The sequence below is a fragment of the Colias eurytheme genome, chromosome 2, assembly GCF_061535395.1.
Source record: "Colias eurytheme isolate Ceu_HAF_F1 chromosome 2, ilColEury1 Martin Lab GWU primary, whole genome shotgun sequence".
In the NCBI taxonomy this organism is placed as follows: Eukaryota; Metazoa; Arthropoda; class Insecta; order Lepidoptera; family Pieridae; genus Colias; species Colias eurytheme.
Window position 1 is genome coordinate 4,195,884 of NC_142981.1, and position 25,414 is coordinate 4,221,297.

The 25,414-nt window shown below is 34.2% G+C and overlaps 2 protein-coding genes across 3 annotated transcripts in view; one reads left to right on the forward strand and one right to left on the reverse strand.

Moving 5' to 3' along the window:
• Miga (mitoguardin) overlaps positions 1–25,414 on the forward strand; it is a 56,769-nt gene that overhangs the window by 4,330 nt on the left and 27,025 nt on the right. The gene's annotated exons all lie outside the window — the stretch shown is intronic.
• The window catches only part of uzip (beta-pore-forming protein unzipped), a 28,123-nt gene continuing 7,269 nt past the window's right edge, over positions 4,561–25,414 (reverse strand). Inside the window, exons 2-4 of one of the 2 annotated variants that reach the window (XM_090111595.1) lie at positions 18,469–18,530; positions 7,509–7,719; positions 4,561–7,243 (exon numbers count right to left, since the gene is read on the reverse strand). In XM_090111595.1, the coding sequence (XP_089967721.1) occupies positions 6,093–7,243; positions 7,509–7,710 (1,353 nt within the window). In that variant the 5' untranslated portion in view covers positions 7,711–7,719; positions 18,469–18,530 and the 3' untranslated portion in view covers positions 4,561–6,092. The remainder of the gene's footprint in view (positions 7,244–7,508; positions 7,720–18,468; positions 18,531–25,414) is intronic. The other variant, XM_090111602.1, reaches the window with a different exon arrangement.

Genomic DNA, 25,414 nt, shown 5'->3' on the forward strand with positions numbered 1-25,414 from the left:
AACATTAAGAAGCTTATACATAAAGTAAATTCTACCAGGTTACATTGTGAGTTCGCTCTCTCTATGCTGGCTCTCGTTTTTAATTTTCGTATCTTCATCGCTCTCAGGTTTTGATTAAATTTTCTCCTGATATTATTCTAATAATTCCTACGTTCCGTTGCTTAATTAAGGTGAAAACAATTATTCACTCAAAGCTTCACTTACAAGTTGAAAACGCGAAGGGTTGTCGATTTGTTTGATTGCACCGTTTGTAAACAGACGAGGGAACTTCAGAACTTCCTGGCCCTTTCCACAGTCGTCCCTTCGTGCGCCGGGAATAATTAAAGAGCCTCTTTTGAGCTGGTCTTTGCTAAAATATGTCCTCGGGAAACTGAATGCGCCTCGTGAAAAGATACCCTACATGGCCTAGGGCATAGAATATTTTTGTATGCTCAAATCCCTGAAGCGTCGTCCCCGCAGTCAGTGTGTTACTTATGAAGGGGTCTGTTTATTTGTCGACGTTTTCAGTTCTCTTGATCCTGTTTTATCGCAGACATCCTTGTTTGTAGCAATAATAACTGACTAGAAGTTTTTAATTTACAATTTTCATCGATTAGACATTTGGCCATCTATCAAACCTTGATAATTATTGTATGTAATACCAGGTAATACCTATCTATATATGTATTACAAAACCTGTACCGACTTAAAATTTTGCAAAATCAATGCAATAGTCATTAATCTTGTAAGGCTCGTTTAATCTTTATTTTGTGTAAATTAACTCTGTGTGATAAATGGTCGTCTTATTTCTAGTTGTAGAAAAATTATAATTGGTTCGATTATATTTTGTAATTCTCTTGCAAAATAACTAAAGGCAATAAACCTTCGCATAGCTGAGAAAATAATACAACTTATTTATTTTTATTTATTTAGCACCCGTTGTACCGACATACTTACGTCGTCCGCGTGGAACTTTTAGCACAATTTTTATTACAAACATAACAAGTACATGCCCAGCTTACATTATTTTACTGCAAAATATGACCGACATTTATATTTAGGTAACCAATATGTGATGATGATTTGATGTGATGATATTGATGCCATGAATTTTTTTTAAATCGTTTCAGGAGCTCCATGTATATCACAGAACTATGAAAATAAATTAGTAATGAAATAAGGATGATAGATACTTCAATCGTATAAAGTGTATAAATGAATTAATACCTAAGCAAAATCTTGAATTAAAATTAAAATTATTTTATTTATATAACAGCTGGAGAATGAATTATTAAAAAAATATTTTGTTACTGAAAAACTTTGATTACGCTGTTATAAATTCATATTTAGCTTAAGGATAAGTACCTGCTCAAACCTTTTGTGTACATTTATTATGAGTTGAGGATGATTGAATTTAGATTAACTTTTTATTAGTTATTAAACTTATAAACAAAATTCATAACAAACAATATTTCGTTACGAGAGTTATTCAGTTATTTTGAATCCGGGTTCAATGTGATGAAGACGAATCGCGTCCTGAATTCCAAATAACGTAATTTAATACTTTACAATTCGTTACTTTTGGCTTCAAAATGTATTCGTACCTAATTCTTCTTATTTCGTGGTTAGCATTTTAGTACAATTCAGTCATAACCTCGTTTCAAAGGTTTCCCTTAAATAGCTTCTTTATAGGCGATTCATACAAAAATATTTTCCTACCTTTACAAAGAAAAGTAGGTTATTTTTATGATGGAACCTTTAGATTTAGACAAATGCCATTGTCGTGATCTTTACAAGCCTGCAAGCTAGCTAGCAAGATATTTACTTATGCGATTAAGATCAACTCAAGGCCGCGTTTTTGTTAGTATAGGTATATTGTATGAATATGACGGAAGAAGGGGCCCAAAGGCTATTTTTTAAAAGAGTGACGTCAGCAATCCTGTCGTCACCATCATCAGAGCAGACGCTCATACTCAAAGTAGAACGCCCGTAGGTATTTTACTGCCTTTTTAATCTACGTGGAAATTATAGAGAGAGCTCCGAACGCTCCGACGGCCGGCGAGTGAATGTGCTCTGTGCTGTCGGGCGCTCATATTTAAAGCGAACCATGACTCACAAGAATTAGTTTGAGTGTTGCCACTCGAATTTTTACAATGAATTTTCATCAGTTTTAACAAACATTAATTATTTCGTTAATTTAATTGTTTCATTAGTGGTTGATTAATGAATCAACCACTTATTTAAAAAGATCAAAGTAAACTTTAGCTAGTTATAATTATTTAGTAGTTTGAGGGTAGTCGTTTATCGTCGTTGCGCCGACACGGCCATACTGACAGGCGGTGCGCGCTCTGCACCAGCCTCGTAGTAAATGTCTGTAACAATGCCAAGCAGGTCACCAATGCGCTGGACCGACCAAGTGAAATCTGCTATAGGAATTTGTGTATCAGACTGCACCAGACAGTCTAGTAACAGGTTCTCGGAGAGTCTCGAAGGTTCTCGTAGATTTTAAGTCTAACACGGCCATATTGACAATCGTACGTCCTCGTACGCCTTTTCTCGTATTACAACACTACGGTAGTTCATCTCAGGATTTCAAAAACACACTGCCTCGGCCACACTGACCTTTCAGAATACTGAACACTCCACATGACAGAGACAGTCCGTTCGCGTATCATGTGATCAACACCTACTCATTTGTGATATAGGCAGATTCTCGAAGGTTCTCGTAGATTTCTCGGAGGTTCTCGTAGATTTCTCGGAGGTTCTCGTAGATTTATGCTTATCACAAAGAGAGGCGCAGCTCAGATAACACACACAATTCCTTCGATGAACTACACTCCCGTTACAATAATCCACGTAACAAACTTTTACTTTACACAACGCACGAAAAAACACAAACGCCAGTATGCCGTTACAAAACTACGTAAACGTTTAACATTTAAAAAGAGAGAGCTTGAATTCTATCCCACTTCTGATGACGGAAGAAGGGGCCCAAAGGCTATTTTTTAAAAGAGTGACGTCAGCAATCCTGTCGTCACCATCATCAGAGCAGACGCTCATACTCAAAGTAGAACGCCCGTAGGTATTTTACTGCCTTTTTAATCTACGTGGAAATTATAGAGAGAGCTCCGAACGCTCCGACGGCCGGCGAGTGAATGTGCTCTGTGCTGTCGGGCGCTCATATTTAAAGCGAACCATGACTCACAAGAATTAGTTTGAGTGTTGCCACTCGAATTTTTACAATGAATTTTCATCAGTTTTAACAAACATTAATTATTTCGTTAATTTAATTGTTTCATTAGTGGTTGATTAATGAATCAACCACTTATTTAAAAAGATCAAAGTAAACTTTAGCTTGTTATAATTATTTAGTAGTTTGAGGGTAGTCGTTTATCGTCGTTGCGCCGACAAATATATTTAATTTATTTAGAGGGCAATCAATTTTATTATACTGAAAAATTGAATTGAATGATGAATCTTGCCCAAAAAATTTGGGATAAGGCAAAGCGTCCTCATCCTGTCACAAATTCCATCATAAAGCTACCCTGCTCATGAGTGGGTGATAATACCAGTGATATAATATGTTTTTGCTTAAATATTATTTTCGCCAAGTTTCTACTGGGTACTGTAGTTTTGTAACTGACAAAATTTCAGGATACCTACTTCTTGATAAAATATTTCACCGCTTAGGAATGGAAATTGAGCAGGCCAATTTTCTTTACGAAATTTTCAGTTTTTTTAATAGGTACAACACTATTCATAGCATTACATATAATTTTGATACAAAACTTTTATACGAAATAAATTCTATAGCAATTTGAATGTTTCTCTTTGAACCAAAACCTACCTTTGTCGAAATATAATTTCATTTAACTTTTCATTCTCCTATCTAGATATTATTAATATAGCACATCTTTCTATACAAAGTTGCTAGGAACGTGACTTTTCGACGTCTTTTTATGCGACTCTTTTACTTTATAACCATGAAATTATCATTTTGGGACTTTTTATGTTCCTTTCCTCGCACTTCGTTGTGGTTGTTGGGAAGAATAGGATTATACATATTATCGTAAACAGTGTTAAGTTTTTAGAAGGGAGAAAAGATAACATTTATATCTTTGTTTTTATCTATTATCATTTGATTACCTGAAAATTAATTCTGTCTTTAGGTATGTAGATGGATTGTTGGGAGTCGTGGCCTAGATTTACATTTAAAGAAGGTTACTAAACAATAAAGATTCACAAAATAAGTCTAACTCAGACAATCAATCAAAATATGAAAGGTGAAATTGTATTTTCATCCACATTTTATGGAACGTAATCCATCAAAGTTATTATTTACTAGGCTTTGTAGTAGATAGTAATGTAATAACCATTTTAGCTGAATCTCATAGTTATAATAGTGATTGCAAAGAAATTTCTATCAATTGATTTATTATATTACTTTTAGTTTTATTAGACCTATAACCCTGAAACAGCAGCACCGATTTTGAGAATTTTCAATTTGTTATCGCTATCACCTAATTGTTTTCTGGTACTACAATATTAACTAAGGTAGGTAGGTACATAATAAAAAACAAGTTTCTGTTACACTTTAATGATTTAAAACAAAACTTACATGGAACATCACAATTATGCTTTGCAAAACAATATTGATGTCATGAGATTCATATTCATATAATATCTAATTATACAGTATTAACAAATATCTTAAAGTTACGAAACAGTTTTACTATCTAAGGGAGCGTTAAGCAAAAGTCCACATCGAAATGGCATTCTAATAAGGATATTCAATATATTACTTTGAATTACATTACACAACGAGACAAAATGTAAGCAAAATTTAACTCGAAACACACCTTTGCGTCAAATACTCTTTAAATACAAATGTATTAACTCTAAACACTTATGGAATAATGATATTCTAGGTGGGACAATGATTATACTCCTAATAATAAGGTGATAAGAAGCAGATTCTAGAATTACATGAGAGCTACGATAAATGATGACGAAATACTGAATGTAACAAAAATACAATATGAAAAAAATATAATACATGAAATGAGTTCACTTACGCTATTAGCTCATACAAAAATATCATTCATTTCTTTACACATACAAAAAATTGCTAAGCATTATTTTATATAATAATATGTAGGTATCATACAGACCTTATTCCATTGATTAATATAATATTGATACATTTAATAATTGGGTAATGGGAAAGTACAGAATGGTATTATTGGAAGGATTTACTTTGGTATTTAACCTATACAATATACATATAATAAATACATGTTTTGTGATCCTTAGAAGTAGCAATGATTTGTAGCAAAATTATATTGTAAAATAAATATAATCTATAATTGAACAAAATAAATTAATCTACTAACACTATCAGCTACACAATATAATTATTTCTAAATAAAACTCTTTGTAATTTAGAACTAATAATAACAAAAGGATTAAAAAAACATAGAGGAGGTATTACAAAGATATGTCACAATTACATTAGCGGAAAAGGTCTAATAGCATAATATGTTATACGTGTGCTTAATTTTTGATGATATCATCCGATGTTTTCGATTAACATAATTTAAAATTACAAATAAACTTGTACTGTCTTCACTATGCATAAAAGTCAATTAATAGAAATATTTCCTTCTTTTAGTTAACTTTTATAGCTTTTTCGCTCAGTCACTTATTGCTCTATATTAAAATAAATAAATCAATATTTTATTTATTTTTAAAAGCAGGATGTTGGTAACGATTTATCATTGTGATAACTCTTTTTCGAGATGTTATCCACACTCCTTTATGCAAAATTAAGGTCGCTCTGCGACTCTTAATATTCTTAACTATATACAAACTCTATTTACACGCATGTGTTTGGCTCCTCCATTTGCTTGGAATGAATATCTTCAACGGGAATGTTTGCAAAAACCAACTTATATTCCTATGTACAATATTACTACACTGCCGTTATCGCAGCCAATAAACGAAGTTTCACAATACGTCTATCAACTCGAAGCAATAGTAATGGTTTATTCCATAGATATATCAATTCTGTTTATTTACACCAAGAAGCTAATATGTATATATTTTAATATAATTTAGAGTAACATCGCGAACAGAGGAATAAACAAAACAATGGAAACTACTTTGATATTGGCACCGTTGTTGGGATTACTTCCCAAACCTCCGACAACCGACCTATTGATATTATCTTCCTTTTCTTGTGGCGCTTTAACCATATCTTCGCTACTGTCTCCTAATATGCTGTTGCTATCCATAATCATACCAATGTCGTTCTTTTCTACTGAAGGTGGAAGTGGCGGAAGTACGGTCGTCGTTGTTGTGGTAGTAGTCGTAGTAGTAGTGGTGGTAGTGGTCGTCGGTACCAAAGTATTGTTGCCCGTATAGTAAATTTCTCCATAAATAGCTTCCACCTCTACAGTGTTTTCAATCCGTTCACCTCGCATTGGTCTCGAACGCGCATTGTTTTCTTTATAAAATGTCATTAATTTAGCTGTGTATTGTACGTCGCGATCAGTATTATTGCCTCTGAATGTGACATTGCAAGCAGTTCCCGGTTCTAGAAATATTTCTAATTTAAAAAGTTCTTTTTTCTCTTCCGTGTAGGGGTTGGCCCATTCAATTTGAGGGAAAACTGTTCCATCGCTCATTTCTATAGTTGTATTTAAGCCGATTGCAATGCCATGTCCGTGGCCCCAAGACAACGTATAGTTGAACTTATATTCTATCTCAGTAGTAACGGTAGCAGCCACATCATCATCGTTTCGTAAAATTCGTTCTTCAAAAACTTGTGGATCGGTTTGTCGTACGTGTTGTGTATCTAAATCTAACTCTACATTTTCCAATTTATAACTGATCGGTTCTTCTTCTATCAAAATCTCTCCGCTATGTTCAATTAATTCATTGTTTTTCTCATCGAATGAAATCAATTCACCCACCGTACTCTCGTAATTTATTCGTCCAATGTTGTGCGAGAAACCGCCATCACTTTTTACTCTGCCGACAAAAGTGGTATCTAACGACGAATCCACAGCTACTGCGCCGCTTGGTTTAGAATTAAATTTATACCAAGGCTTCCAAATAATCAAAGATGCGTTTTCAATGTTTTCCATGACTTCAAAGATATTGTAACTCTTAGTGCCTGATACAGCACAGGATGTATAATCAGGTCTCAATTGTCCCAGTAGCATATCGCCTTCATGTCTGGTTCTACATAGATAAATCGGCCCTGAAACATTATAAAGAGGTTTATAAACGAGTTTAAGTAAATTATCAAATCAGTGTCAATGTACAACTGAATAGCTTTAAAACTGAAATAAAAACTAAATGGAAACAATCTATAAAATTTATAAAAAAAAAAAAAATAATTTAAAAAGATACACGTACTGATAAATATGCAGAATGTTATAGGTACATACTAAAATGTTTAAATCTTTCCAAAAGTATGTATTATATGTAAAGTAATCCGGAAAAGTAATCCGAGCTATATATACCTTTTTCCGACTCCGCACCAATCACGTAGTTTTCCATCGCTTCTTTTTTGAGGTTTGCCCACTTGAGTGTACTGGATGTGACAATTTGTTTTAGTCTCGCATTGAATAGACCAACCCCAGCTTCACTGAGCACCGGGACCGCTAATGTAATTGTCGCCAACAGGACCCACCACCCACTCGTATAATTTCTAGTTCTCTTCATGATTGCTATCTGTGGACAAAAGATTTGCTTTACATAATTGTATAAGCGAGCGTATATGCACAAGGTAGAAAGTTTGCATAAACAAGCCGTGCCAATGTGGTTCCACGATCACTTGCAAACTCAATTTTCCTGACAGAATTACTGAAACCATTTTACGCTCAAGCGCGGTGACGAGTTTAGCGAAGGAAAGTTTACAATGTTATACCCCTGTGAATTGTGATATTATTGCGTTTACGGTACATATTTAAACCTTTATAGGTTATACCTTTTACCGTGAGATGGATAGGGCTGAAGGGATGATAAATTTTTTAAACCTGAACACATTTAAAAATCTTTACGAGCTTATGAATTATCTACATTCTACAGGAATACTTTAAACTATTAATCTATTTGTCGTAGTTATCGTAGTAGATTTATAGCGTATTCGCGTTTATTAAAATTTAAGGGTAGGTAGGAAACATAAATTTTTCTTCGAATACATTGCATTTCAACGTGGGTTGTAGGTACAGAGGGTGAATGTTGGCAAGGAGGCGCCAAGCAAATCGATCCTCTAACCTTTAGAAGGTAAAAAAATGCTTGTAGTTGTAAGACACCATTTTTATACCTTTGTACAATCAAGTTTATTATATTATAATGTAAAGAAATTAACATTTATTATCACCAAGTCAGTACAAACATATTTCTTCATTCCTTAGAACGTAATTAAGTTTATTATTTCCAACATTGCTTTGTTGTTTTTTATTGTAAATATAAATCTAAAAAGTAAGTTAGGTAATAAAACTGCGCCTTATCTACCCTAATATATTATATCGAGCGTAAATCAGGAGGGTGAGATTCAGATTCCGATACACTTTCAAAGTAAATAGAAAAGGCGTCTTCGTCTGGCTATTTTGTTTACTCAATATTGAATTGAGTTTTTCCTACTATGGAAAAATAAACTTTACATTTACCTACTATAGGGACTTGTTACGATATATTTACATCATACCTTGTTGAGAACCGGTTCCAAGATTATGCTAAGCAATTCCATAATTCAAGGTTAATATCAATTGATAATAATAGTATTTAACCTTATTTGTAGGCTTACAGTAATCTTTACAGACGTAATTAGGAAACATGATTATGTTGTTAAATTGAGCAAGTGACAAACATATTTAGCTATTGATTTGGACGAAATAATTAGTAAATGCCTGCAGTGTTCATGTGCCAAGTTTCATATAGGTTATTGACGACCGCACTGCGACCCCTGTGGAGGCTTTTAAACAAATCGATGTTTCAATATTTAAAGAGAAACCTTTACCGTAGTTTTCAGTACGATAAATTTATCTGCTCTTATTTATATTTTGGCCTTCACGTGTCTAGTCAATTCAATAAAGACTTTTGAAACATATTATATATGTACTTTATTAACATTGTTAGATCATAAAATAGCTTCAAATAAGATATAGGGCTTATTTTATGGCCGAATATGTCATTGTTAATACCGAAACTAATGGTTTTAATTCAATTTAATAACTCCACTTGACACGGTCTATTGCGTCTGACACAAATCCCGACGCCCCATTCGTTTGTTTGATTAAATTGTGATATATTGCTTCTGATATTAACCACCTTATACGATAAGCTAGCCGTGACTAAGTCAGTGTTATTATCTCGACTACAAGGTGCTGCTAAATTCCTAAACCCTACAGCATCTATGGAACACGTATCTACTTATCGATTTTCCTGTAATATAACCCGTATCTAAAGTTTATTCTGTCTTCCAGACGCTGGTACATATTTCGTACCTAAATACAGCAGATGTATCTCATATGATAAACACAAAATAAAATGTTCATTGTATTATTATATAATTTATTTTGCAATCGCTCTATTTGAATAGTATCAATGAAGAGTTTGTAATATTATAAGGCAAAGGTTATCTTTAATGTTCGTGAGTATCAATTCCTTACTACTCATGTTTAATTTTTTCTCTTTTACTTTTGGACTGCAAAAAAAACGCTTCCATTGCAATTCAAAACTCTTGAGTCTTGAGACACACGTGGCAACGGAAGGAAATTTGGTTTTGCAGGTGCGAAGCAAACGGTCCCTAATCTGTTTTTCCAGTAAAATTTTGTAATGTTATTTGCACATATAGGAACACAGTATGCTTTAGCGTATACATAGGTATATCTATAGACTCGTAGTTGAGTGTGACATTGATTTTGTGACTTCAACACAATGCCTTTCTCCGACAGATACTTGTCTAGCCCTAGATAGCGGAGGGGAAACACCACTTTCAATAAAACAAGGAAAACTTTTGTTTTCTACCTCCCCATCGTTCGCGACTACATTTAACCGAGTAGACAAAACTCGACATTGGCCAATTGCCGTTAGGGGAAATACGATGACTAACAGAGGCTGAGGTTTTCGAAAAACTTCCAGGAAGGCATTTTGGCAGTTTCGTAGTATTGTAGTGAGCGGTGACATCATTGGTACAAAAGTATTTATGCAAGTGCAAACTAATTCTGAACAGTAATGTCATTGTATAGACTGGGGTAGAAGCCTTTAAAAATAATGAAAAGATAAAAAAAATCGCAGTCGGATGAAACCCATTAGAAAAGGAGGGGAATATGATGAAAATAAAAGGAAAAATAAATTACGGTCAATCCGAGTTCAGGAAGCGGGAGGGGGGAGCTTTTAAGAGAAAAAAATGGTTTCTCTCGATTTCCGACAAAACTACAAGTCCTATAGAAAAAAGTTCAATGGAAAAGTTGTAGGTAATTAAAAGTTCTACAACTTTTGTATTCACCATTCTTTCACATAACCTCAAAATTTAGGTGAAAAATTCAAAAAACCAAGTTTTTGGTCTTTTATTTTTATCTACTTCAAAATTTATTTTTTTTCTACGAAATTTGGTGGAAACTTACTTTATTATGTCCCAAATACACTGTAATTTATTTGATTGAAAATATTTATTTTTTCGCCTTATTTTGAATTAATACCAAAAAAACAACCTAATTTTCAATCGAAAACTCACCCGTCAAAATATCAGCTTTTTTCAAAAACTTGGGGTGCCTTTTATTCATTGAAATCTCTACTTTCATATGGTGTAAAAAAAATAAACACCACCATAGTAAATGTTCTCAGGAAATGCATACAAACGGTGTGATAATGAGCTTTTACTAAATCAGGCACACTTCTTGAACTCTATATCTTCTCTTGTATCGGCTTTTCGGTAATATTTCAAAAGAAAAATAATTATCTGTTCTAAGTTTAATATTTTAAAGCATATTCAAAAGCAAAATGATGTCGATAATAACATTTCAGGTAGTTCGAGAAGTGTGCCTGATTTAGTTAAAGCTAATTTTCAGACTGTTTGTATGCATTTCCTGAGAATATTTACTATGGTGGTGTTTATTTTTTTTACACCATATGAAAGTAGAGATTTCAATGAATAAAAGGCACCCCAAGTTTTTGAAAAAAGCTGATATTTTGACGGGTGACTTTTCGATTGAAAATTAGGTTGTTTTTTTGGTATTAATTCAAAATAAGGCGAAAAAATAAATATTTTCGATCAAATAAATTACAGTATATTTGGGACATAATAAAGTAAGTTTCCACCAAATTTCGTAGAAAAAAAATAAATTTTGAAGTAGATAAAAATAAAAGACCAAAAACTTGGTTTTTTGAATTTTTCACCTAAATTTTGAGGTTATGTGAAAAAATTGTGAATACAAAAGTTGTAGAACTTTTAATTACCTACAACTTTGCCATTGAACTTTTTTCTATAGGACTTGTAGTTTTGTCGGAAATCGAGAGAAACCATTTTTTTCTCTTAAAAGCTCCCCCCTCCCGCTTCCCAAACTCGGATTGACCGTAATTTATTTTTCCTTACATTTTTATCATATTTCCTTCCTTTTCTAATGGGTTTCATCCGACTGCGATTTTTTTTTGTTTCAAAAATTATCTACTCTAGTCTAGTAGTGGTTGTAAAATTTTATGGCACGACCCCGTGGATAACTAAAGGTCGTTTGGCAACTGATCTACCTTCCATTACGTAATTTCTAATTATGGAGAAGGACATTTTAACGGCGAATGTGGATGTCAAGGTCTGCAAATAAAAAATATTAATATTTTTGAAAACAACTTTCAATGCTCTTTGCCAGCTTGTGTTAAAATTTTTATCTCACTGTATTCGACAAATTATATGTAAGTACAATTTTTTTTTTAAAGATAAAAAAAATACCTTAAAAGAGATGTTGTGATCGGTGCAACTTATTGGTGTTAAAAATCCTTGACTGTTATTGTATTGTAACTAAAGTCACTGTATCCAAACACCTATATAGAAAACTCACTTAGACTCAACGGTTCAAGCCTCTCATTGTTCCAAGAAATGATTTATGTATTGTAATCACTTCACATGGCACTTGAAGTGACAGTGAGACGGAGTATATTCGGTTACGAGCTCGCTATTGTTGCATCGGATACTGTTCATCAACACACCATTCACTGTTACAAAGACTCATCAGTAACGCCAATTAACTTCACGCTTCAATATTATATTCTCGTGTATCTTTTATGATTCCCTACGGTTGTTTGAGGCTTTGGTACACGTAAAATTGTAGTGTGATTTATTTGAATGACTTTTTTGTCTATGATTAGGTGTGAGGAAATGAACTTGAGTCTTGAACTCTATACTGTTTATTCTTTATCGTTTAAAGATAAACGCATCATCAGATACCTAGTGCATTATTTTGATATTAACCGCAGATAGAGATATTTTTCTAAAAAATAATTTCATACTTAATCCGATATCAGAGGCGAACCAACGTGCACCGCTCGCACTGTAATCGCATTAACTATGTAAAAGCAATCAATAATATAGGGGATTAGTGTCGCCTGCTTCAAAGCGAAGGCTTAGAAAGCTTTGTCATATTGTTTTATTTGGATTATCCATAACATGTTTAGTGTTGAAACTTGAAATATGTGTGTCGCAAATATCGACATACGGTATGCGAAAAATTCTAAAAAACAGATACTTATATTTCAATCTGCAATCATTGTATGTACCTACTTATAATTATATTGTCTGGAGACGATTTCAAACTAACCCTGAGTTAGTAAATACTAAATATGTAGGTATAAGCTTTTACATAGTAAACAATAGATTATAGACTACCGCAATAAGTAATAGACTATAAATAAACTGCCTAGTATATTCATATTTATTTATAGTATACGTATAATTTAATAAATTTTATCTTAATTGACCATTCCAAGCTCGTCCATATATCAAGGGCTGAATGCGGAGAGTTGATTTTATCTGTCATTGTTCTCAGAGACGAACATCGCTAAGCTTTTAACCCAGATATGTTTTGCTTGACTTGCATTTATATAGACGACTTAGCTCTCTGGTCAATAGACAATTAAGTTAATTAAATGACTCTTGAACCCTCTTATTTTCTTTCACTAGATTTTTTCTTAGTCGAATCAAAGAATTTGTGACACGTATTTAAAACACACTGCTATAGCGTAAGTAAACACGACGAGTTTTACTTTTACGAATTACGATACTTGGACTTTTATGCTCCGACAATTTATGCTTTATGTATTCCTTTTCCAGTTAAACTATTCACGCATGCAGGAATATTTAATACGACACTTGTACATATACGCGCTAAGCGCATTGTTGACCTGGATCTAGAATAGCACTCTCAATGATGCTTCGCGTGAGATGGGTTATGTTCTGAAAGGCAATTACGTTGGTAATAGCATCGTTATCAAGTGCTGCATTATCATCGGGATAGTTAACGAGTTCTGCTTTCACCGGCCGATTTAATACAACGCTTTGTTCATACGGCGAAAGCTAGGGCAAGGTCGCTTCTTTTGTTACAACGTCTTAACTGACCCTTTCTTTTACGCTTGAATCGTTGATTGAACCTTTAGCTAATATGCTTCTACGGGAGTTTAACTTTAAAACAATGATCTTTCACACCGTGCTGGAGCAAAATGATAATGTGAATTTCACTTTATTAATAGTATTCACACGGGCGTTAAATAACCGTTGTATAAGAATAGAGCAATAAACATAATGATTGGGAACAGTCGTGCACTGTAATGTTCTGCTACTGGTAGGAATAGTCTTTTTTGCGGTAGCGTAAATTGCTCTCTGGGCGCCGTCGTTTGTACCCGTGGCCGTGTACCGGTGGATAACTGTCGATAAATCATTCTCTTTATCATTGTTCGTTTCTACGATGCATTGGGTACAAAGCGCAATCAAAGGAAGTGTTTAAGTACAGTTTCTCGCTAACCCACATTATAATAATTGTATAGTGTTGGCTACGTGTTATATTTAGCTAATTCTTACTCTGATTATTCTCTCTAATCATTCTTATTCGCAGTAACTATGTGTTGTTTGTCGTATTGAATACTTCATATCGTAAATTTATCAATGGAAGCTGAAATGCTAGTTATGCAGTAGATAGTATTTGATCTGGAGATTTAGTTGCGGACCGCTGCGTGTGCAACGGTGCATGAGTAGCTGATACCGTGGGAAATGTACCCTAATATCTCAAAGCCAGCATAGTTGTGATACTGGTGCTCTGAATAATTTCCTTATTTAGGAAGCCGCTATGTTTGATTGTTTGTGAATTATATTTTGGAGCAATATAAGTAATTCAGAATATAATAATTATTTTTCTCTGGTATACTTGTATAGTGTATATTGAATTTAAATCTAATAAGGAGGATTTTGACGAGTAGGTATTAATTTCCATACAATAGAATAATAGAATATACAAAAACGCGAGAACGTCGAGCGTTCTTTTGTAATGATAGCTGCATGAAGGTACTAGCTTCCGCCCGCGACTCCGTCCGCGCGGATGTCGGTCTTCGCGTGGATGGTTTATTTCTCCATTTTGAGTAACTCTGACAATAACATCTTATAAATATCTATTGGACTCAAATACGGCTAGGCCTATAATAATACCCAACGTGTGTTCGCTGTTCTACAGAACAACGTCTATGGATAAAACTGAAAAATTAAGATTATTTTTTTTCTTCGTATTTTTTCAGGATAAAAAGTATCCTATTTTACGCCCAGGATAATAAGGTATAATTATACCAAGTTTCATCGAAATCGAACCGTTAGTTTTCACGTGATGTCTTCACATACAGACAGACAGACAGATAGACAGACAGACAGACAAAAATTTTTTTAATCACATATTTGGGCTTGGTATCGATCCAGTAACACCCCCTGCTATTTATTTTTTCAATATTTTCAATGTACAGAATTGACCCTTCTACAGATTTATTATATGTATAGATAAATAAGTATTTGTATGTGATAAACGGGAAGACAATAGCGAGGGTAACCGCGGCTGACTCATACGTAGCGTAATAGACGTATTCATACCACTTGAAAGCTCTGAAACAATGGGATGCGGGTTTGCTTACCGACCTCAGCAATCAGCATCGACTTAATGTTCCCGACAAGTCTTAACGTTTAGGCAATAAGCATACACTATATAGACCGGGAGATACTGACACAAAATTTCGAGTCATTTGTAACAGGATGGCGGTTCTACAGGGTTCTTAGTACGCAATGACAAAAAGAAAAACGATGGTGTGAACGCTGGTACCGGCGTCTTAGTCGCGTGGGCGTTAGTCGAACTCGTCGGAAAATAGCGAAAGTCAAACGATTTGTAACAGTATGGCACTTATTTTTCCTGTAAGTTTGAGGATCAACGAATATAAATACAAAATTTCAAAGATCTAGGTGTTGGAAATCTTCACTTATATAAATGAATACTAAATTAATTTTTCAAGTATGACAGCACTTTTTCCCCCTACTAGAAGTATGGCAAATATAATAATGGTCAGATTTTATCAAATACTCTCCAAAAATCCAAATGCAATACTGGTACAAAAAGTTTGGCGAAATAAAAAATTTTTGCAGATTTTCGGCGGTATGGCGACCATTTGGAATCGTGCGAAAAGTATGGCATGGCGATTTTCGTAAATGGCTGCACGACGATGGTTACCTGTGCAAAAGTTAGCCTGATACAAATGGTTGAATAATTGTTTTATTTAAATCAACACATTCGCGTCGGTATGGCGGGCTGTAAGTCACACCGGAAAAGTATGGCATGACACTACCGCCTACTTGTTTTTTATGGGCTATCGGTAAATTCTAAAATTTTTGTGTTACAAATCGTTTGACTTTCGCTATTTCTCCGACGAGTTCGACTACCGCCCACGCGACTAAGACGCCGGTACCAGCGTTCACAACATCGTTTTTCTTTTTGTCATTGCGTACTAAGAACCCTGTAGAACCGCCATCCTGTTACAAATGACTCGAAATTTTGTGTCAGTATCTCCCGGTCTAATATTTGAGTATAAAACTTGTTAATTGGAATACAAGAATTTTGAGTACCTACTCATGTGTTTCACTTTCTAAATATTATTTTATAACATATACTCCATTGAAATGTTACATTTTTTAGGCCTAACCTTGCATTTTTTAGAGGACGCAATTTTATGTTTTTGATGTGTAGGGGGGGTCAGTGAGTAGCTAAAACCAAGTTTGTGGGGTTGCCACCCTTGTCCCACGGCCGCCATCTTGAAAATAGCGGTTGAAATGGTTTTTACGATATATCTCTTAAACTATTTATCTGATAAAAAAAATTGTTAGCATTATTTGTTGCAAATTAAATTTTCTACAACTTTTGTCCAGTAACTTTTTGTCGTAGAACTATAAATAAAAAAGTTATAAGCGAAAACGTTCAGAAATGAGAGCTTTTTATATTTTTCAATAAAACTTTTTTTTATCATTTTACGAAGAAATGATATCAGACCATTTTTGTAGATTGTTTTTCGAGGAACAACTTTTATATATGTACAACATTTTTTCATTACTTCAATAGCTAAGGTTTTACAGCGCTCTGAAGTGAGTACTATTTTTCAGTACTCCTAACTATCACTAAACTACACATCAAAAAAATAAAATTGCGTCCTCTAAAAAATGCAACCCCAAATGTAACTTTTCAATGGAATAATAGACGGTTCGTGCAATTTTAATTCAAATGTCAAGGTTGTCTGACATAAGAATCAATTATGGATCGTGGTTTTAATAACATTGAAGCTATTTAAATTCATTAAATGTTTCCATTATGAAATTAAAAATTCATAGAAGTTGTAAAAGTGCACATAAAATATGTGAACCAATTTGTATAGGTATTTTCTTGCAGCCATCACGCAATGACTGGCCCGTGCCCTAGATACCGCATTAGTTCAATCCATTAATATAATGATAGACCACAAACCTGTGCCACAAACCCTGCAACTTTTACTCGTGGAACTACAAAACACAAAACAATTTACCGTTACCATTTTTAATTTACGAATAGAGCATGAATCCGTCCGGTTGCATAGTGTGTATTGTGAATAAACTGTTGCAGTCGCGCCATCAATGACTACGATCCACAGCCGTGACGGGGTGTCGGGAGATTTGCGCGATAAAATAGCACACGCATTTACGCCTGCGTTTCCGCCGCCATTATGTACAGAATATTCTCCACTGTGGTCAAATGACTACATCAATTCGTATCACTGCAATATGTCAGCGACCGCTATTCGATAGAAATGAATTAGCGCCGTCGCGTCGGTCGGTAGACAAAGTTACACCGTAAATCAAACAGCGAGAGACTAATTAACGCGGTATGGTTGGAGCTAATATCATCACCTGCTGGTCACGCTCTATGAATACGGAATTCGTTATGCCGTTTATTTAGTCAAACATTATATTTCATATTTACTATAAGTAGAAAATAAGTAATATTCACGATATTAAAACTTTATTACATTTTCATGTTTATGTTCTTAATGATCACACATATGTGTTAAATGAGTAATTGATAATGTGGTCTATTTGTAGTCACTTTACGTAACAACAATCATAAGCAATTTTAGACCTCCCGCAATGATACTAATGATAATTATGAATGTAGACTGTATTATCATTACATTTTATAAGTGCACCTTCGAGTCAACATGTTTATAAATAACATGATCATTTTTTTTAAAAGTACGTCATCATACGGTTTAAATCCTCAAATTATATAATCAAAATGCACGTAAGGCGGATGCCGGTATGAAGGATGACAATCTGGCTCCCCACGGTTTGCGACAACGAGCTGCAAGGTCGGTGTCTGATTGTCAATAATAGCAGCATTTATGATAGTGACGACATAGTGCCCCAGTTTGATGTAACGATATTTATCATTTAATTGTCCCTATCATTTTTTCTTAGACGGGAGACTCGAGTTGAGATAGCGCGTCCGCTTGTTATGATAATGTATGACGAAAGCACTGTTGCTCCGTATCACAACAGAGTAACAAATTAATTAACTACATCCATTATTACATTTTGACAAAATGTTCAAGTCTTTGTAAGGTACAATTTCCAACGCATATTTCTTGAAAACTTCCTACAGGATCAAGGTGGGCCCCTGCTCTTGAGCCAGTTACCAAATCGTCTATTTTTAGACCGTTGACATCACTTCGAAAGAATTTCATTCAATTGTCGATGTTGAATTGACAATTCGTTCATACTTTTTTTTTGTGTTAGTCTCGCATGAGTTAATCGATTTCTCGTTCGATTTACTTCAGAGAATGTTGAGGAACATTCCTTTTAGAGATATTCCCAAAATACCTAATCTCTTAAGTGATAAACTTATTCGTTTTAGTAATAATATAAATTGAGCTTGACTTTACCTTAGTGATGTTGCTATGAGAAATCCAGCTTTAATAATGTGTACTCAAGTTTGAAGTTAGATCTGAAAAAATAAAAATCAATGTCAAATTTATAACTTTGAAAAAGCTACCTAAATAAGAACATCGCATTATTATATTAGTAACGAATCTGCACAAACAAATTCCTCTTTATGGACCATAAAATAAACAAACGAATGCAACAGCTGCCGACTAACTTAATCCGTTTCATTTGCGAAATTCTTATTATTGTACACATCTGCTCCTACAATTGCTAGTGAAGATTTAATTTTTCTTATTTTTAGCCCTTTGAAAGTGTTCTCTATTAATTAAGCACTTTCGAGTCTGCTGAGCTGCGGTCAGGAAACCACCCACAAGAAATTTAAATGCAGCTTAATCGCGCGGTTGAATGAGCTAATGAAACGTAAACCGACGTAATTTTCATAAGACGTAACAGTTATAGCTGGTTTTAATCATATTAATGGGCCATGACATTAAGCTAATCTTGGTATCTTGCAATGCAGCTTTCCGTTAAGTACAGCTTTAGAGTTACCTAGCAAATTGAAATTAGGAATACTTTAAATTGGAAAATTGTTTTGGTACGTTAATAATCTATAAATAGTTATGCATTTAATAAATTGCATACTGAGGAAAAAAAAATTAACAAACCGAACAGAACCGCATCACTACATAGTATAAAACAAAGTCGCTTTCCCTGTCCCTATGTCCCTATGTCCCTTTGTACGCTTAAATCTTTGAAACTACGGAACGGATTTTGATGCGGTTTTTTTTAATAGATAGAGTGATTCAAGAGGAAGGTTTATATGTATAATAACGTCCATTAAATAATGGAGAAATACTGTTATTTTTGAGGTTTCTAATGTGATGTCGTAAATTTTTACATTTTTTCCGCTTACATTGCAAACGCAGGCTGAACCCTACGAATTTTATCAAAATAATGTACTAAGTATTATACACATTGAAAAGGTCTATAGAAAAGTCCGCGATGGTATATGTCAATCTCTTATGGATAACCCACAATAACTTTTTTTTTGTCATTTACTTTTTACGACAAATAATGGCTAATTTTCGAAGCGATTTTAACCAATACAGCATTAATCCTTAACCAATTAAATACCTTGAATACATTGTTCATTTATTATAGATCTATATGGCCCTTTACACCGTATGATTTAAGTGAATATTTTCAAAGATATTACAGATTTAAAAATTGCGGGACGTAGTGTTTGCGTTATCGCCATCGGCCGGCCGCCCGGTGCGGCAAGAGCGTGTTCACAGTTTTTCTGTAGTGTATTTAGTATCAGCATTGCACCCGTGCGAAGCCGGGGCGGGTCGCTAGTTTTATATAATTTCAAAGCAAGCTTTGGCTCGTTTTACTTGCTGGACAAATACTATCAACTCGGGTGCCGTTAGCTCTACTTAAAAATTCTCAAATGTTGGTGCAATACGGAATGCGAATGCGTCGCATTACAAGTGTAGGTGATAATGCAGTCGTTATGCAGCGGTGGATCGGCCTTCGCCACGGCAACAGACCCATTGTGAGCTGTTACAATGAGCACTTAGAAACTGGATATCAGCGTCTTTGTACACAACTACTCGAGTTTAAGTGTACCACTCCGTGAGTAGCTAATTGCAGTGAAGTCAAATTGAAGTGTTGATTATAAATACGTCTTTGCCACTTGTACTTCATACTTTTAATGCCGATTATTATATATTTTCAGATTCTCTATTAACCGTTTCTTATTTGTGGCTTGGAGCTGTCCAACTGAATTGTTCAGTTAACCACAAGTAAAGGCGTTTAAGTAGGGACTTCCAATAACGTTAGGGGAATCGGATAGGCAGACAACTGACAGGGGTCAAATAAGTAAAGTGCACCTATTTTTCTTAGAGTTAGAGAAATAACAAGGTTTCTAAGATTTAAGTTATAATTTATTTTAATAATAAATGTTCTCATGTTCTCTGGGAAGGAACTGTCTTCCTTAACACAGGATTTTCCTAGCTAGGAAGACAGAGCCACACTGTAATTGTACTGTATTAATTTTTGTACTCAATAAAGATATTTTTTTTTTTTAATAAATATACAGTACTTATTGGACAACCTACCTTTTAACTCAGCTTTAATTTTTCGGCTAATTGACTTGACTTAAGATATTGCCTAACATCTAAATAATTAAACATTATTGCAAATAAAACACTTAATTATAATAGCGGTAATATTTTGAAATAATTTTATTTCAAAATATTACCTATGAATTTAATTTAACCACCACAAAACCACAATTACGAGTTAACATGTAAAATGTATTCACCCTTTTAACGAGAAATAATTTAAAGCCTAATGAATTACGGAAGTAGAGAATAACAACCGACGCATATGTCATTTGAATCGCGATAAAGTTATACTATGACCGCCCCCGCAGTGTTTCAAATCCCAAATTGCCCGGCAAAATTGCACAGCCCTTTGTTCAATGGAGTTATTATCGCAGACCACTGATTCGGAGGACCGCATTTGCAAATATTATGATTCGTTGTATTATTGCGCACTTACCTACGTTGTTTTCAAAGCGATATCCGGAATTCGATTTAGATTTTCATTCGAAGCTGCATTGATAAAAAACGCTGGCATAAAGATCAAAGTCGTGATATCAAAGTTACATGCAATATGCTTTTTATTTTTTCAAACGCAGATCACCGCACAAAGAGAGAGAGGGAGGTAAGCGAGGTAGTTTTCTCGGTTTCCATGGCGACGCCCTGCAGACTGCTCTCTTTGTTCAGTACTTCCGAATTAGTGCATCATTGAAACGTTCAATGTCGCACACGTCGCACACTATTCCCCTCTTGGTGATTAAATTTGTCTATAAATGTCATCATTTAGTTACAACACCACTGTAACCCCTTCGCACGTGCGTACAATTTGTTTTACACAATTACGTTAATTTACGTTAAATTAATTTAAATTGATAATCTGGTTCCCCTTTTTCTATTAAAACGGATTTCATTGCGATTTTATAGTATGGGTTTCCACCTATCTGAGTGTTTGCACACCCTCTAGGCTTAATTGCATTTTATTTATTCAATACATTGTGCCTCCACAAACGGAATACAAATAATGCCACAGGGAGAAGTATATCTGAAGCATTGATTTATGACGGTGTGAAGAAAATTTGTAACACATAGGTATTATAAATTATATACTGACATACCAAAATACTCTATCTACTTTTAACAAGTCGAACATTACAAATATCATAACAATATTAACTTAAAAAAATGCGTTCGAATCTTGTTTTCGAGGGCAAAGTTGAAGCCAAAAGTTACTTAAACTTCTGCTGATGTCATACCTGCTGCGTAATAAAGGAACCCTCCTCAATCGATTGCAGAGTACATTACGTATTTATTGCTAACAGGGTCCTCGTGAAGGCCAGAGGAAAATGTAAATGTGCCTCAGTTCCGTAATTCCTGTTCCGTGCAGGGCTTACGTTGATGTTATCTGCACCCTTGATATATATGTCACCGTGACGTTGATAACGACTTATATTGCTTGTTTTATAAATAAATTTCCTCTAAGGTATTTCTAAATTAAATTATGTTTGGGTTATAACAGTTTTATTGAATAGTTTTATCACACGCAACGCTATCGTTTCGTATTTGACGACATTAAAGTCGTCGGTGCTCTACTTAGAAAACCACTTCATGCTGCTTTACTATTATTTATATTATCGATAACTTCATATGGCAGGTCTATTGAATGGTGTAGGATTGATAAATCACGTATGCATATTCCATTATTTATGATGATAACGCAGTAATCTTTGTTCGTTTTTATAGCGCACAATTAATTCACAATTCTGGTATTCATAGAGCACATGTTATGAATAGTGCATTCCGCTCTACATATATGGATGTCTCATAAATATTCACTTTCTTTTTGTGATCAATCTTAAGAAATCCTTTAATGAAGATCGTGGTCTTGTAGAAGAATAAAAAAAAGCTAAATAAACTTTCCAAAAATCCATTCATAATTTTAAATTTTTTGTATCAATTTAAATTAAGCTACATAAAACTGTTAGTTATACATATTTGAATAACTGTGAACACATGTTTGTAACAGAAACAAAATAAGGAAAGTTCTTGTAAATATGAACAGAACTTATGTTCAAAATGGAATGGGCGAGTCGGATGAAGTTCTGAACAAACAGTAAGGGCTTGGGGTGACAAACGCCGCACAATATCGCATTAATTAACTCCAATATCCTACTATATTTGACTATTAATGTTGGAATTTCTAAGGAAACGCATTAAGTATAATATAATTGAGAACCCCCTTCTAATATAGCTCCTAATATTTCAGCTATGCATTCATATCGTAAGAAAGTCGAGTGGGTATTTGCTTTATTTAGAGGAAAGGGTTATTTTGTATGAAAAAATCTACAGAACACGATTCCGCTGGTCATTATTATTGTGAAAAATGATTAGACCAAGCAAGACTCGACTAACTGACTAGACAGCAAATAGAAGACGACGACATAAACATTAATTTACCAATTATAAAGTACAATTCCCGTATGTTATATTTAGTAGCATGATTCATCTACGTAACCCTTGGTTACAGTCAACTGGTTGAAAGTTACTTCAACATACTCATAGCTTATATTATTATGACGTCACTGGCTCTGTGAGTCAACTTGAAAATGAATCAATGAAAATTTTACAAAAGTAATACGATGGAATTTGACTCATATTACGGTAATGAATAATTACCTCCGTTTATAGACGAGATAAATCGTATTTCGTATTGCTGAACTTCAATTCCTTCGCGTCGCGTTTAAATTGAATATAAGATTTGAAATCGGTGCGAGCGTCTGCCTTTTATTCATACTGCTCGGTTGGAATAAGGAGTCGCGATTTTTTTGTCTTGTATTGGCGTGGTATACAAAAAATGCGAGGTGCAGTTTAAACGATAACGGCTCCGTGCCGTGGGGGCGGGTCGATGTACGCGGCTCATTGTGATGACTCACCGGTCACCAGCACATCTCCAAGTTTTCATACTTATTTATTCTCAGGCGCAAAATTGAAAATTATATGAATAAGAAATTGCATAACTCATCTTAACGTGCGGTCATGCGCTAGACTTCTTATTAGATTGTAATGGAATTTAGATGGTTTTATGTGTGATTAAAATTGTATTTTAATTTTTACGTATTAATTGAAACATCTAATAAATAATGTTTTCACAAAAACGTTTACATTTAGCTCATAATTCATATATTATCGCTGACTCTAACACAAATAATAAATATACATGTGTTTTATATGTACATAAAAGTTTTATCGCAAATACGATTTATTTGATTAAAGCAGTTTTTATTGCATTTTTCCAAGATTGATTCGGAGAGTAATGTGGCATGATTACGAGGCAAGGCCGTATGAGGAATAATGATTGCTAACAATTTAATTGAACCTACAACTTGCGTAACACCGGTTGTAATTAATTATTAGTATGAGGCTAACGGGTACGGCTACGATAGGATATCTAATATTAAGCACTTGCAATTATTTCGTTTGATTGATATGAGATTCTTTTACGAATTAATCTCCTTTAAAGGTATTAATTCCATGTCAATGAATAAGATTTGGTCTAGAATTACTAATCGCCTGTCCATATTGAAATGTTTGTCCATAAATGCATGAAGGCATGTAAGGCGGACTGAACATTATAAAACTAAATTGGTGAAGCATGCATTAACGGCAGTCACACTCCAACTGCATTAGACATATGATACACGAAAAGTTAGAAGGTAATCGATTCTTCTCCAACAGATTTCCTAGTAATATGATAGTCGTATAAAGTTACAATAATCTCTTCAGGACAACTCTCAGGCTCCAGTAGCTCACTAAGCAAATATAAGAGCAGCCGAGGCGTTGAACTCTAACATAAAAACTGTTGCGTGTAATAGTGCTAGGTCATGTTTTGACGTAATAATAATAAGGAATATTAAAGTCGGTAATAACAATAAAGAAGCAGAGTTTATTGCTATTGACGGTGGCCTGTGTGCGGACTCTTGAGGTTCAAGTAGATCAGTTTACGATTGCGCACACAAATAACTCTCTTTACTTTTACGCGCAATGTTCGCTATGCATTTTATTACTCCAATTGAACTCTTAATTTGGAAGCGAGCAACTTTTTATTTCTTTGAACTACCTATATACATTAATGATTATGTAATTGCATATAATTTAAGAATTAATTATGGTACACGAATATATTTTATGATATGCATGTCATGCGGTCCTGCAGCATTAGCATTTCCTTTGAAGTTCCGTGACCGTTCTAAAGTTCAAAATGTTTGTACCTAAACCCGGGTGCTGACTGAAGTAAAGTACACTTTGGCCAAGTCGGTAGAGCGGCTCTTGCGTAAGTCAAGTGCTTGTTGCACTCAACACGTCTCCCGTGAAGATGTCGCAACTCGCGAGTACCCGCGTTTTGTCTTCGTAAACATCGCTCTAGAGCCTTATTTACCACCACGCACAGATATAAAATGTTTATAATTGCCTTGCGTCATAGTTAGAACACAGTGTTTCGTGATCTACTTGTATATTGGACATTAGATAAATTTAGAATTATCTAATAAAATTTATTCCTAACGAAAATTAAATGACAACGATTAAAAAGAACCTTTTTACCTCATCGATAACCAAATATTTAATATTTTTCTTTGTTACAAACATGTGTATTGTGTACACATCACTTGAATGGTTTATTTACATTTTGTTCTCGTCGAACCATCATCGTACCAAACAAATAAAATCTCTACCAAGTACCAACTGTATGTTTTTGGAGACCAACATACTTGACAAGCTCTTCAAAGTGAATGATAATCTTTTATCGAATTAGGTATAATAACCCACTAATATAAAAAGTACGTGT